This window comes from Lactuca saligna, chromosome 8 (assembly GCF_052625555.1).
Source record: "Lactuca saligna cultivar CGN05327 chromosome 8, ASM5262555v1, whole genome shotgun sequence".
In the NCBI taxonomy this organism is placed as follows: domain Eukaryota; kingdom Viridiplantae; phylum Streptophyta; class Magnoliopsida; order Asterales; family Asteraceae; genus Lactuca; species Lactuca saligna.
In genome coordinates, this window is record NC_136424.1 from 153,367,938 (window position 1) to 153,380,344 (window position 12,407).

Genomic DNA, 12,407 nt, shown 5'->3' on the forward strand with positions numbered 1-12,407 from the left:
TTTTTCGTTTCAATAACTATTCTCATATATTTAATCACATGTGATTATAAGTATCTAATTACATATGATTAATTTTGATGTAAATTTGTTTTTAATGTTCTTGATTTAATAGTTGTTCTCATGTATATAATTGTATGTAATTATATATATTTAATCGCATTTAACTTATTGAATCAAGAAAGTGAAAACAAATCTTTTTCACACACACACACACACACATATATATATATATATATAGGGTAAAGTGAATATACCTAACAACCTTATATAAGCTTATGTACCTAACCTCATCAAACTACATTATTTTGCATTAAATTTTCATTGCAATCATCCAAGGTTCTTAAACTTCATCCCTAAACTTTATTTACTTCAAAAAATTTTGGAAATTCATCGTTATATTTCTCCTACATCCTTTCATTTGTAGCGCTAGGATATGAAGCCCATCAAGTGGTATTCGATAGAAAGACGTGATGTAAACGAAAGATATTGGTGAAAGTCCAAAGATTTTAGAAGTAATCACGTTATGGGGTTGAAATTTAAGAACCATAGGCAATTACATTGTAAATATGATACAACCCGGTGTAGTATTATGAAGTTAGGTACCTAAGCGTATATAAGGTTGTTAGGTATATTCACTTTACCCATATATATATATATATATATATATATATATATATATATATATATATATATATATATACAGAGAGAGAGAGAGAGAGAGAGAGTCAAGATCAAATAAGAAGGAAATTTTTGGTAGGAAGGTAAGAAATTTTTTTATATGCATATTTTCTTAGAAAAAATTCAAATGAATCATTAGATGATTCAAAAGTATGATGATTCACAAGAAAAAAATTCCGAAAAAAACACCTTCATGATTCATTTTTAAGTAAATCAAGAAAAAAAATTCACTTCTATAACAATTATAGTGAATACCAACAAAATCATCATAAAAATGAATCATTGAAATGCTTTTTCGGGATTTTTTTGGTGAATCATGTTATTATTGATTCATTTGGTGATTCGTTTGTTTTTTTTCGCCAAAAAAGTAAGTCGAAAAAAAAAATTCTTACTGGATCTATATATATATATATATATATATATGTATATATATATATATGTATGTATGTATCCCCTATCATAATAAATAAGTAGAATTCTGCCACGTGTCAATCTCCAAGCCCCCAATATCGAGTTTTCCCGCTCATTTTATTCATTTCTATTTACGTAAATGCCATTCACTCCAAATGAAATCAAACAAATGCAATAAATCCGGAAAAACCCGGATACACCTGCATTTAAAATATGCAACCAATAAATTTAAATGTATAAAAGCTATCGAAAGAATTTGAAAAAATATGTTACTCAGATTTCAGATTCGAAATTCCCGATTTAATTTGGAAGTTTTTTAATTTTGATTGCAAAATAAATAATTTGCAGTAATTAAATCCCCAAAAATCTGTAGTAATTTATCAAATACCAAAATATGTACAATACAATTATACCATCTATACGGTTCTTTTGTGTTAACCATCGTAAAGTCCATAGATTAACAAAAAACATGAGACTAACTGTTGGAATGGATCAATCTGATATACGAAAAGTAAGAGATTTTGCAAATTGGCTATTTAAAATAGGAGAAGGCAAACTTGGTGGCCCGAATGATGGTGAAATGATTATCGATATTCCTGATGATATTCTCATTAATGATTCACATGATCCTATAGGTTCCTTAATTGACTTTGTATATCCATTAATTTTGGAGAACTTCAGTAACACAAATTATTTTCAAGAAAGAGCGATACTTGCTCCAAAAAATGAAGTTGTTCAGGAAATCAACGACCGTTTGCTTAACAAGTTTCCAGGAGATGAAGTTGAATATTTAAGTTCAGACAGTATATGCGAATCTGAATTTGTCCATGATCAGTATGATTCAAATTTATACTCTCCTGATGTATTAAACAGTCTCAAAGTATCTGGTTTACCAAATCATAAGTTAGTTTTAAAAATTGGTGTTCTAGTAATGTTACTGAGAAATATTGATCAGGAAAACGCCTTATGTAATGGCACAAGACTACAAGTGTTATCATTGGGCAAACGTGTTATTGAGGTACGTATAATAACTGGAACTAATATTGGAAACTGGACTTTTATTCTAGGAATGTCTTTAACTCCATCAGAAAAAAAGATTCCCTTAAAATTTACAAGAAGATAGTTTCCTTTGGCCATATGTTTTGCAATGACTATTAATAAAAGTCAAGGACAATCGTTATCAAAAGTTGGTTTGTTTCTCAAAGATCCAGTTTTTTCACATGGACAATTGTATGTTGCCTTATCTAGAGTTCAAAGCAGAGAAGGATTAAAATTATTAATTTTAGATAAAGATGGCAAACTCACAAATAAACTTCCAATGTTGTTTATAAGGAAGTTTTTCAAAATTTGTAGCTAACTTTTTTGTAGCATATTTTATTCATTTTTAGCAAATCATACTTAATCCATCATATTACTTCATTTATTTATAATTACGTATTGTTTATTTTATGTTAATTTCATTACACACACCGGTAATGCATCATCTGCGTATGTCCAACAAGAATCATGCACTAAAAATAAAGGTTTTCAAAAAATTTCATTTCTAATTAAATACTTATGATTTAGTTTGTAATTAAATACTTAGAAATCAAAAACTTTTTGAAAAATTCAATATTACAATTCATAAGTTGTCAAAATTAATGAAATTTTATTTTATTATTTGATTAATTTTAAAATTCATTTGTAGTTAAATACTTATCATTTATTGTATAATGAAATACTTACAAATCAAAAACTTATTAAAAAAAATACAATATAAGTTTTCTAACTTAATGATATATTATTTATTACATAATTAAAGTTAAAATTCTATATAATAATAATACCCGTACTATATATATATATATATATATATATATATATATATATATATATATATATATATATATATATATATATATATATAAGAAAGAATCTCCTTTTACTTATTTTATTTTAAAAGGCATGTGTAGTTGTGTACACACTTCCCCAATATGGGTTTTGCCCCTTCATGTCCTTAATTTTATATATCCTACTTTCGGGTCCTCAGGAATAAAATTCAAGCCTTTTTCGGTTTTTTGGTTTTGTATAAGTATAAACAATAATTAATATAAAGTATTCCCGATTAGCATTATCTTCGATCTTAATGGTGTAGGCAAAATACATAAGGTATGATTCTTTTTACTTATCTAAAATGAATCTTATACAATTTAAAATAAACAAAATAATTAACCTTGTGCTATATTTTATCTTCAATCAGTATTTTGATTCATAATATCTGTCAAAAACTAAAATGTCACAGTGATATCAAACATATGTCAATATTAAAGATTTTTGGGCAAAGTTTGACAGCTCTCCTCATTAGTAGTATGTTGAGTTCTTAGAAGATGTATAGTTTCACCTAGAATATAGAGCATATCAGATAGACTACCCATATTTCTGCTAATTGCTTCTTCCATTGTGCAAGAGACTTCTATCACTACCTTGTCTGCTCTTCTTCGATGCCTTCTTACACTTATCTGTAACTCTCTCTCTCTCTCTCTCTCTCTCTCTCTCTCTCATGGATGTTTATCTGTAGAAAGCTCTGAGGTTTTTGACATTTAGGAGCTTTCATGGTTGATTTTTCTAGTTCATAATCAATTTGCTCTTTTGTTCTTTTAAATCCCCCTTTTCATATGTGAGTTGAGCATAATTTAGTAGATGGGTGTTAAATACTCTGATGTTCTATCATCTTTTAAAGCTGGTCAGTAGATATTTGACGCGTTTTATTGAATCCACATTCCAAAAAACAACTTTTGTTGTCTCTCAGTTGAGCACTAATACTGCTACTATTACATTAATTAATTTTTATTATTATTAAGGTTTGATCAATCTGGAACTCGTTAAACTGTGTTTATCAGGGTGTTGTTTTCAATGACAAGGTGTGTGGAAATAGAGTTTTGAAGAGTTATGGTTGTGAATCAAGTTTGGGGTTTGTTATTGTTGGTGGTGGTGGTGGTTTTCTTCAATGGATGTTTCATTGAGGAGAAGAGGCACTGCGCCCAAGCTCAGGTACATACTTGAAACCTTTTTTGGCTACATAGAAAATGAATTATTTTTGTTATCATTATGCAAAACCCATGTTTTTATTCTTTCAGATTCCTGAATCCAAGAAGCTGAGGAATGCTAGTTTTCTTTCAAGACCTGAAGTTGTAAAAATTGGGTCAATTTTGACCTTCGATTCGATCATAGGCAAAGCTGCGAAAATTGCATTGGAGGCTGCAGTAGAAGATGTGAATTCTGATCCCACGGTTCTTAATGGAACCAAGCTAGAACTAACCATTCATGACTCAAATTCTAGTGGCTTGGTGAGTATTATGGAAGGTATGTCTTCTAAACATTTGCTTACTATGATAAATATATTATGGTGTCTTCTTTTCATTGCTTTTTCTGTTTAGTATAAAAAGTATCCAAACAGGAATATTTGTCTAGTGATAAATATATCATGATATCTTTCTAGGCATAGTGTTGTAACAAAGAAAGTAAATCATTAACTAAAGAAGAAATTTAGAAGAAACTCTTGAACAATATGGGTAAAATAAATTTATTTTATTCACATTTTGTAAACGTATGCTAGGAAAGAAGAAAACAGAATAAAGAATTTGTAACTGAAAATTGGAGAGGTTATCGGATGCATTTAATATAAATTAGTCAAACATAAAGGCACTTTGATAATTTTATCCAATGTCTTCTAAACAATGGGAACTTTGTTCGTTGAAATGTAATTTTGAGTCAACAAATCTACAGAACTCCACCTTTACTCCAAAGGTAAGTCCCACAATCAAATATCCAGTTTCCAGTATGAAGCAAATGAAGACACCTTCAGAATCTCACTTCCAGAACGAGTTTTGTCAAGATATCGGTTGTGATCTCTTGAGTCGTGACATTTTTGCACTTTTATCCTCAACTTAAAATGGATAAAATGATAACGAACGTCTATATGCTTCATGTGAGGGTTATGTATCTGGAATGGTGGTTGAAACGATCCAGATGGTATGTTATGTTGCTGCTTTGCTTTGTTGAGTAACAATGGACACTGAGACTTCTGGTTCTTTTGATTGTGGTAAACACATTCATCAAAAGCAACTTTGGGGGCTGATCTATCCTTAGGAGCCATATCAACAATAATCAAAGCAAACGAATACCAACAACAAAAACCGACAAATACCGACAATAACAAAGCTTCAAACTATAACCAAAACGAATAAAGGGCAATACTAGAAAAAAAATCTATGAATGTGCTCAAAACTCCAAAGATGCTCCAAAAACTCCAAATGTGCTCCAAAAATTCCAAAGATGCTCCAAAACTCCAAAGGTGTTCGGAAAACTCCAAAGGTGCTCCAAAAATACCAAAGGTTCTCCAAACTCCAAATGTGCTCCAAAAATTCAAACATGCTCCAAAACTCCAAAGGTGCTCTAAAACTCCAAAAACACCAAATGTTCTCCAAAACTCGAAATGTGCTCCAAAATTCAAATATACTCCAAAAACTCCAAAGGTGCTCCAAACCTCCAAATGTGCTAAAATAAAACTCCACCGATGCTCCAAAACTTCAAATGTGCTCTAAATACTCCAAAGATGCTCCAGAACTCCATATATACTCCAAAAAAACTCCAAAGGTGCTCCAAAAGAACTCATGCTCAATGGCGAGTCTAGAACAGAAAATCATGTAGTTTCCTAACCTTGTTTAACCAGGCCTATTCAAGAGAAAATCAAGTTCAACCAGAAAAATAATCGGTTCGGCATGTATAAACATTGGTGGTTAAAGCCCAAATCGATCCTTCCTTAATTTATTTATTTTTACTAACACGAACTTATATTTGGAGAAGGTTAGTTTGAACCAGGCCTCAACAAGCTTATGTTGTAGAAGTGTGAAAGAATAAACATCTATTTATAATTAAAACATCATAACTTTCTTTTTGGAGTCGACGTGGGAGCCCTTATAAATGATATGCCTTCTACTGTCTATACTGATACAAAAACTTTTATTATCAACACCAATAACAATATTTTACATTTCTTCACATATGTATATATAGAAACTAAATGATATGACTCTTAAGCCTTAACCATCACACCCCTTTATCTTACTCTTAAGATAAATAAGATATATGGGTATATTATATTATAAATATCAAGTGATCACAATACAATGAGTGTGAAGGAAAACGGGCAACAAGCTGCGTCACTAAACCTTTTTTAATGATAAAAAAAATCTTTTGAAGACTATATCCATAAATTTAGGGTATATAACATTGTTATGCATGATCCGTTGTACTCTATTAAGAAGCTCGACCGCATTTGGTGATAGGAAACCAAATGTATAAAAAGCAAATGGTATAAACACATGTTGATTTTCCATGCACGATTTCTCATGTTTTGTGACTTTGCATGCACCAACTTTTAAAGTTGTTTTCCCTACCTTGAAACCCCCATGCCTCAAGCCCTGTAAAGTCAACACAAGTGTGTTTCCCTCTAACCCATCCAAAAACAATACATCAACCGGTCTAAGGGTTGGTATCCCTTATTTCAGATCAGTCAAGAAATTCACATGTGCCACTTTCTTGGCGGAAACCCTGACACACTTAAATATGTCAAACAAAACATCCCTAACCATATATGTCAGTATTTGAGCATTGGGAGTTCTTTACAATGAATCACATGCTCTCCAAAAGATTCCAAACATGCCTTATGGAAAACCAGACATACCTCGTCAGTAGGAAATGTTGGGATCATGGCTGATATTTAAGGATAGTACAATACTCCATAGGAGACGATATGTTGGCCAAGCCATTCTATAGGGATAGCTAGAAGAAAATCTTGAGCATATGGTGCTTGTAAACACTATAAAACTTTCTGCCGAACCGTCATGTCAAAATGCACTTCCATATCTTGGAAAATTTTACTAAAAAGGGCACCCAACAGTGTTTGTTGGGATATAAACGGGACTGTGTCCTTATTAGTGAAACTGCTAAAGTCAATGCATAGAAGCTTGTTACGAAGAGAAGCCAATGCATAAACATAATCAGAATCCATACTGCATATGCCACTATCCTATAAGATATGGTCTTGTGACACCCAAAATTGGGTCTTTGAGGGATCAAAAGCATATGAGGTAGCTTATGCTACTAAGTACAAACCCAAACCACAAAGCTAATGAGTAAGGAAGCACTTTGCCACTGTATTAACACTAATAAATATAAATAACACTAATAAACATAAATAATCCAAAATTTAGCTTATTATTTCAATAGTTTTCACATTCTTGTTTTTCGTTATAAGATTATGATCTTATGACCTCTAATTCCCTTTGTTGCAACAGCTTTGCATTTCATGGAGAGTGAAAGTGTGGCATTAATAGGTCCAGAATCATCGGCCTTAACTCATACGATCTCCTACGTAGTGAAAGAGCTCCGAATCCCCCTAGTTTCTTTCACAGCCACAGACCCTACATTATCCTCGCTTCAATTTCCTTTCTTTGTCCGATCAACTCACAGTGACATTTTCCAAATGGCTGCCATAGCGGACATAATTGAGTACTACGAATGGAGACAAGTGGTAGCGATTTACATAGACGATGATCATGGGAGGAATGGAATAAGTTCATTGGTAGATCAATTAGCTTCTAAGAGGTCTAAGATCTCCCACAAGGCACCTATCAATCCCGATGCAACACGTGGAGATATACAAGATATTTTAATTCAAGTTTCTTTCATGGAATCAAGAGTTATTGTTGTCCATACTAGCACCAAATGGGGATTAAACATACTTGATGTTGCTCAAGATCTTAGTATGATGGAAAGTGGGTACGTTTGGATCACAACGGATTGGCTTTCTACCATCATAGACATAAGCTCCTCACTCCCTACACGATCGATTGCTTCTATGCAAGGAGTTATTACACTGCAATCATACATAAAAGATTCAGAAATTAAAAGCAAGTTCATAATGGAGTGGGAAAACTTGACCAAAATGGGCTTGAGTACTTATACTCTGTATGCATACGACACTATTTGGCTGCTTGCTCGTGCTCTTGATGATTTCTTTCATCAAGGTGGAAACATTTCGTTCTCAAAAGGTCCCAAAATGAAGGACTCACAAGGCAGATTATTGAATCTTGATTCTTTTAGTGTTTTTAATGGAGGGAAAATCTTGCTTGAGAACATCTTACAAGTCAAAATGAACGGAACAACGGGACCGATCGAGTTCACTTCTGATAAAAACCTTGTTTTTCCGGCATTTGAAGTTCTTAATGTGATGGATACGGGCTTTAAAACAGTTGGGTATTGGTCAAACACCTCACGTTTGTCAACTTCTCCTCCAGAAACACTCAATTCAAACCTTTCAAACCAATCTAGTTCATCTGAGCTATTGTCTGGAGTAATTTGGCCGGGTGAAACCATTAAAAAACCTCGTGGATGGGTTCTCCCAAAGAATGGAAAAGAGTTGAAAATCGGGGTTCCAACTCGTGTCAGCTTTCAGGACCTAGTGGAGGAAGTTAAAGGGACTGATATGTATGTAGGATACAGTGTGGATGTGTTTATTTCTGCAGTAAAAGTGCTTCCATATTCTTTCCCATATAAGATCTATACGTATGGAGATGGTCATAACAACCCGGATTACACTGATCTAGTGAGCTTAGTAAACGCTGGTGTGAGTATTCCTTTCTAACTATTTCATTCTTTTCTGTTGAACCAAAGTTAAATTTTTAGAGTCTTTTTGGGAATTACTGCAGGTCTATGACGCTGCAGTGGGAGACATTGCTATCGTCACTAACCGGACACTTTTAGCGGATTTTACACAGCCATTTATCGAGTCTGGCCTAGTTGTAGTGGCACCAGTCAGGAGGCTAAGCTCTGGGACTTGGGATTTTTTCAGGCCATTTACTGCTGAGTTGTGGTGTGTAATTGGGATCTTTTTTCTGGTTGTGGGAGCAGTTGTTTGGATTCTAGAACATCGCCAAAACGATGAATTTCGTGGTACTCCTAGACAACAGGTTGTGACAACCCTATGGTAAGTGTGTGGGTGGGTGGGTGGGTGTGTGTGTGTGTCTGAAAGGATGTGAAAACAGCTAGGGGAGTTAAAAATTGGAGAAGAATGAAAGAATCTGCATCTATTCAACTGTTATGACAGAAAACAAATTAAGGGCAACAAACTACTTATAATGCAAAAATATAAAAACTACCAAATCTGGAAACATCAAGAGGCATACCCACCGATCTACCACACAACCCAAAAAAAAACTAGCTCACAACTAATAATACCCATTAATGCAATTAAGTTTTGAATCTTTATTCAAGAGAGTTAGCATCCATTATGATGGATATTTTTTTTATCTTGTCACTAAAGGTTTGTGTTTGGTTCCATGCAGGTTTAGCTTTTCTACCCTATTTTTCTCCCACAGTAAGTTACACTCTACATGAAACCAACTACCATGTTTTTATTTTGACTTACTGGACTTAGCTGGGACACTACTTATATGCTATAGTATACACACACACACAAATATTCCTTATGTTGAAGATTTTCTTAAACTCAACCATTGTTGATGCAGAACAAAACTTGATGAGCGGTCTAGGTCGTTTCGTATTAATAATATGGTTGTTTGTGGTTCTGATAATAAGCTCGAGTTATACCGCAAGTCTCACCTCAATCTTGACCATTCAAAAACTATCTTCGCCTATTGAAGGGATTGACAGTTTAAAATTAAGCAAAGATCGTATTGGGTACCAAGAAAGTTCGTTTGTCCGAAACTATTTGATTGACGAAATTGGCATTTCGGAAAGTAGACTTGTTCCTCTTAACTTGCCGGAAGACTATGAAAAAGCCCTAAACGATGGTCCTGACAATGGCGGTGTTGTTGCAATTGTTGATGAGCGTCCGTACATTGAACTTTTCGTTTCGACGCGCTGCCAATTCAGCATTGTTGGTCAAGATTTCACCAGAACTGGATGGGGATTTGTAAGTAAAGTTCTCATTTTCATGTTATGTTTGACTTATATAGTCAAACCGGATCATTTTTAAACTTCAAATTTCATACACACTTCCTTATTTTCCACAAAAGGTTTGCGAAAACATTGAACTTCATACCCAATGGCGTCTCATATGACCAATGTTAGATTCAAATCATAAATGTTTGTATTACAACGTCATACTTTCATTTCTTTCTATTACAACATTGTACTTTCATTTTTTTTATTAAGGCATGGTACTATGAAAACTCTATCCATTTATAGCGTTGTACTTTTATATGTAATTTTTTTAGGACATTCTCTGAAAAATCAATCTAATTATAACGATGAAAATCACTTTTTCATTGAATGAGATGGCTTATAATTGGGTAGATTTTTCAAATACAATGCTCTAATAGGAAAAATAAAATGAAAGCACAATGCTATAGTAAACAATTTATTGAAATACATTGTTATTTCTTGTATTTTTGTTTATTCTCTTTTTTATTTATATAATCAAATCAGATCAAAAAGTCGGCTATTTCTTTGCAAAAATTTCCTCGATTTCATATGTGACAATTACGCCAAGATATCTTTGCTATTTAGGGGAAGAATCTGCCCAAATCAGATTTTTTGAGAAACGTATCAAGAGACTTCTAAACTTTATATTTGATATGAAGTTTTTGATTTTCCACTGAAATTATTCTGCTGAAACATTATACTACATATCAAATAACCTCTGTATTATGTAATTTGACTTGAACTCGATACTTTTTTGTGTTTAACGTCCGTAATCAAACCGACAGTAGTTGACTATTATGGGTTCATGATGTCTTGTAGGCCTTTCAGCGAGACTCTCCTCTTGCAATGGATATGTCAAATGCGATTCTCAAACTATCAGAAACCGGAGAGTTACAAAACATCCACAAGAAGTGGCTAAGGGAAAGTGCTTGCAATTCACAAGGAACTGAGTTTTCAGTAGACAGGCTCAAGCTAAAGAGGTTCAAAGGCCTATTCATAATAATTGGATTAGCTTGTTTTCTTGCACTTTTTGTATACGTATTGCTCATCATATACAAATACACTAAACACAAACCAGATCCTATTGAGTCACCTGGAACAACACCAGGACGCCTACAAACGTTTGTTTCATTTATTGATGAAAAAGAAGATTCGGTGAATACCCGTTCCAAGAAAAGGCTCAGACAGGAAAGTTCACTTAGAAGCAACAGAGATATTGCATCTTTAAATGGATATACAAGTACACAGAAAGAATCACCTTCAATCACAACAGAATGTTCACAACATGGAGATTGATTACAGTAATATTTATGCAAAATGTGTTTTTCCACCTTTGCCATATCAGTATCCAAGTGGCGCACGAGTCCCCAAAGTTGATTAAGCAGTATTGGCTTGTTAGTTGTTGATAACCGGCTTCCTTTTCATTGTATAAATAGCATAGTTTTACTAAATAATAAACTTTTTAGTATTTCTATTGATGATTGGTTCGAGTTTCATAATATTTATGACTCAAGATGATTCATCGTGTTAAACTAAAACTGTATGTACCAGTCGAACCATAGTTTGCCATTGCCAACTATCATGAATATTTTTGATTCATATCATGAATATTTTTGATTCATGGCAAACTCTTTAAACCATCGTGAACCCAGGCATAAAGCATAGTTTACCCTCAGATGCCACTGTTAGTTCTTGTTAAATAGCAAGGTTCTAAATAACGTTAGGCGTGACTTTGGTGGCAATGTCAAACTTCAAATTTTTACGAGCCGTGACGAGGCACGACGTAACTTAAGGTGACAATTTTGTATATAACTAATATTTTTATATGTATTTTGTGCTATCATTCATTTTTATATACATATATGACTTAAGGCGGCATTTTGTTAAAATTTGATGTTAAGTACAAGCCTTGGAGCATGGTGCATCATTGCAAAGCCATCGCGAGCTTTTCAGAACTTTGTTAAATAGTTAAATAGTCATATTTTATATCTTCTAAGGACCCTTATGTAATTTGTATCTATATATTGAAGTCAATATATGAAACCCTAATTTACGGGTTTTCAACAATATTCATCATGGTATCAGAGCTAGCGGAAATACTAGAATTATCCCTGGAAGCAAATCTCGCCTACTATTTTTACCGTATTAAATTTATTTCTTGATTTTCCATTAGTGGTTACGGAAGATGTAAGAGTGACATCATCGGTAGGCATGGCAATTTAATCCGACCCGTTGGGGAACCCGATCACCCCGCCTCGATCGATGATGGGTATTCCCTGCTAAAGCGGGTATCGGGTATGGGCCTGGGATCCCCGTATGGCAAAAAGTAG

At 33.4% G+C, this 12,407-nt stretch overlaps 2 protein-coding genes across 3 annotated transcripts; both read left to right on the forward strand.

The window, feature by feature from the left end:
* Window positions 1-1,558: 1,558 nt before the first annotated feature.
* Window positions 1,559-2,212, forward strand: LOC145010193 (uncharacterized). Its single transcript, XM_078968765.1, has one exon. The coding sequence runs from the start codon at window positions 1,559-1,561 to the stop codon at window positions 2,210-2,212; it is 654 nt and encodes a 217-aa protein (XP_078824891.1).
* A 941-nt stretch (window positions 2,213-3,153) lies between these two features.
* LOC145012378 (glutamate receptor 3.6-like) lies at window positions 3,154-11,590 on the forward strand. 2 transcript variants are annotated; one of them, XM_078971176.1, is made up of 8 exons: window positions 3,154-3,237; window positions 3,969-4,119; window positions 4,206-4,431; window positions 7,428-8,758; window positions 8,841-9,118; window positions 9,477-9,508; window positions 9,660-10,066; window positions 10,897-11,590. In XM_078971176.1, exons 2-8 carry the CDS (start codon window positions 4,018-4,020, stop codon window positions 11,371-11,373), a joined length of 2,853 nt encoding a protein of 950 aa, XP_078827302.1. In that variant the 5' UTR covers window positions 3,154-3,237; window positions 3,969-4,017; the 3' UTR covers window positions 11,374-11,590. The 2 variants fall into 2 exon arrangements, with proteins under 2 accessions (XP_078827302.1, XP_078827301.1); XM_078971175.1 differs by lacking the exon at window positions 3,154-3,237 and adding an exon at window positions 3,404-3,589.
* Window positions 11,591-12,407: the final 817 nt, after the last annotated feature.

Coding starts and splice junctions, on each gene's coding strand:
- LOC145012378 (XM_078971176.1), top strand. CDS start 4,018: ATGGTTGTGAATCAAGTTTGGGGTTTGTTATTGTTGGTGGTGGTGGTG. Junction 4,432..7,427: donor CTTGGTGAGTATTATGGAAG/GTATGTCTTCTA, acceptor TTGTTGCAACAG/CTTTGCATTTCATGGAGAGT. Junction 8,759..8,840: donor TGAGCTTAGTAAACGCTGGT/GTGAGTATTCCT, acceptor GAATTACTGCAG/GTCTATGACGCTGCAGTGGG.
- LOC145010193 (XM_078968765.1), top strand. CDS start 1,559: ATGAGACTAACTGTTGGAATGGATCAATCTGATATACGAAAAGTAAGA.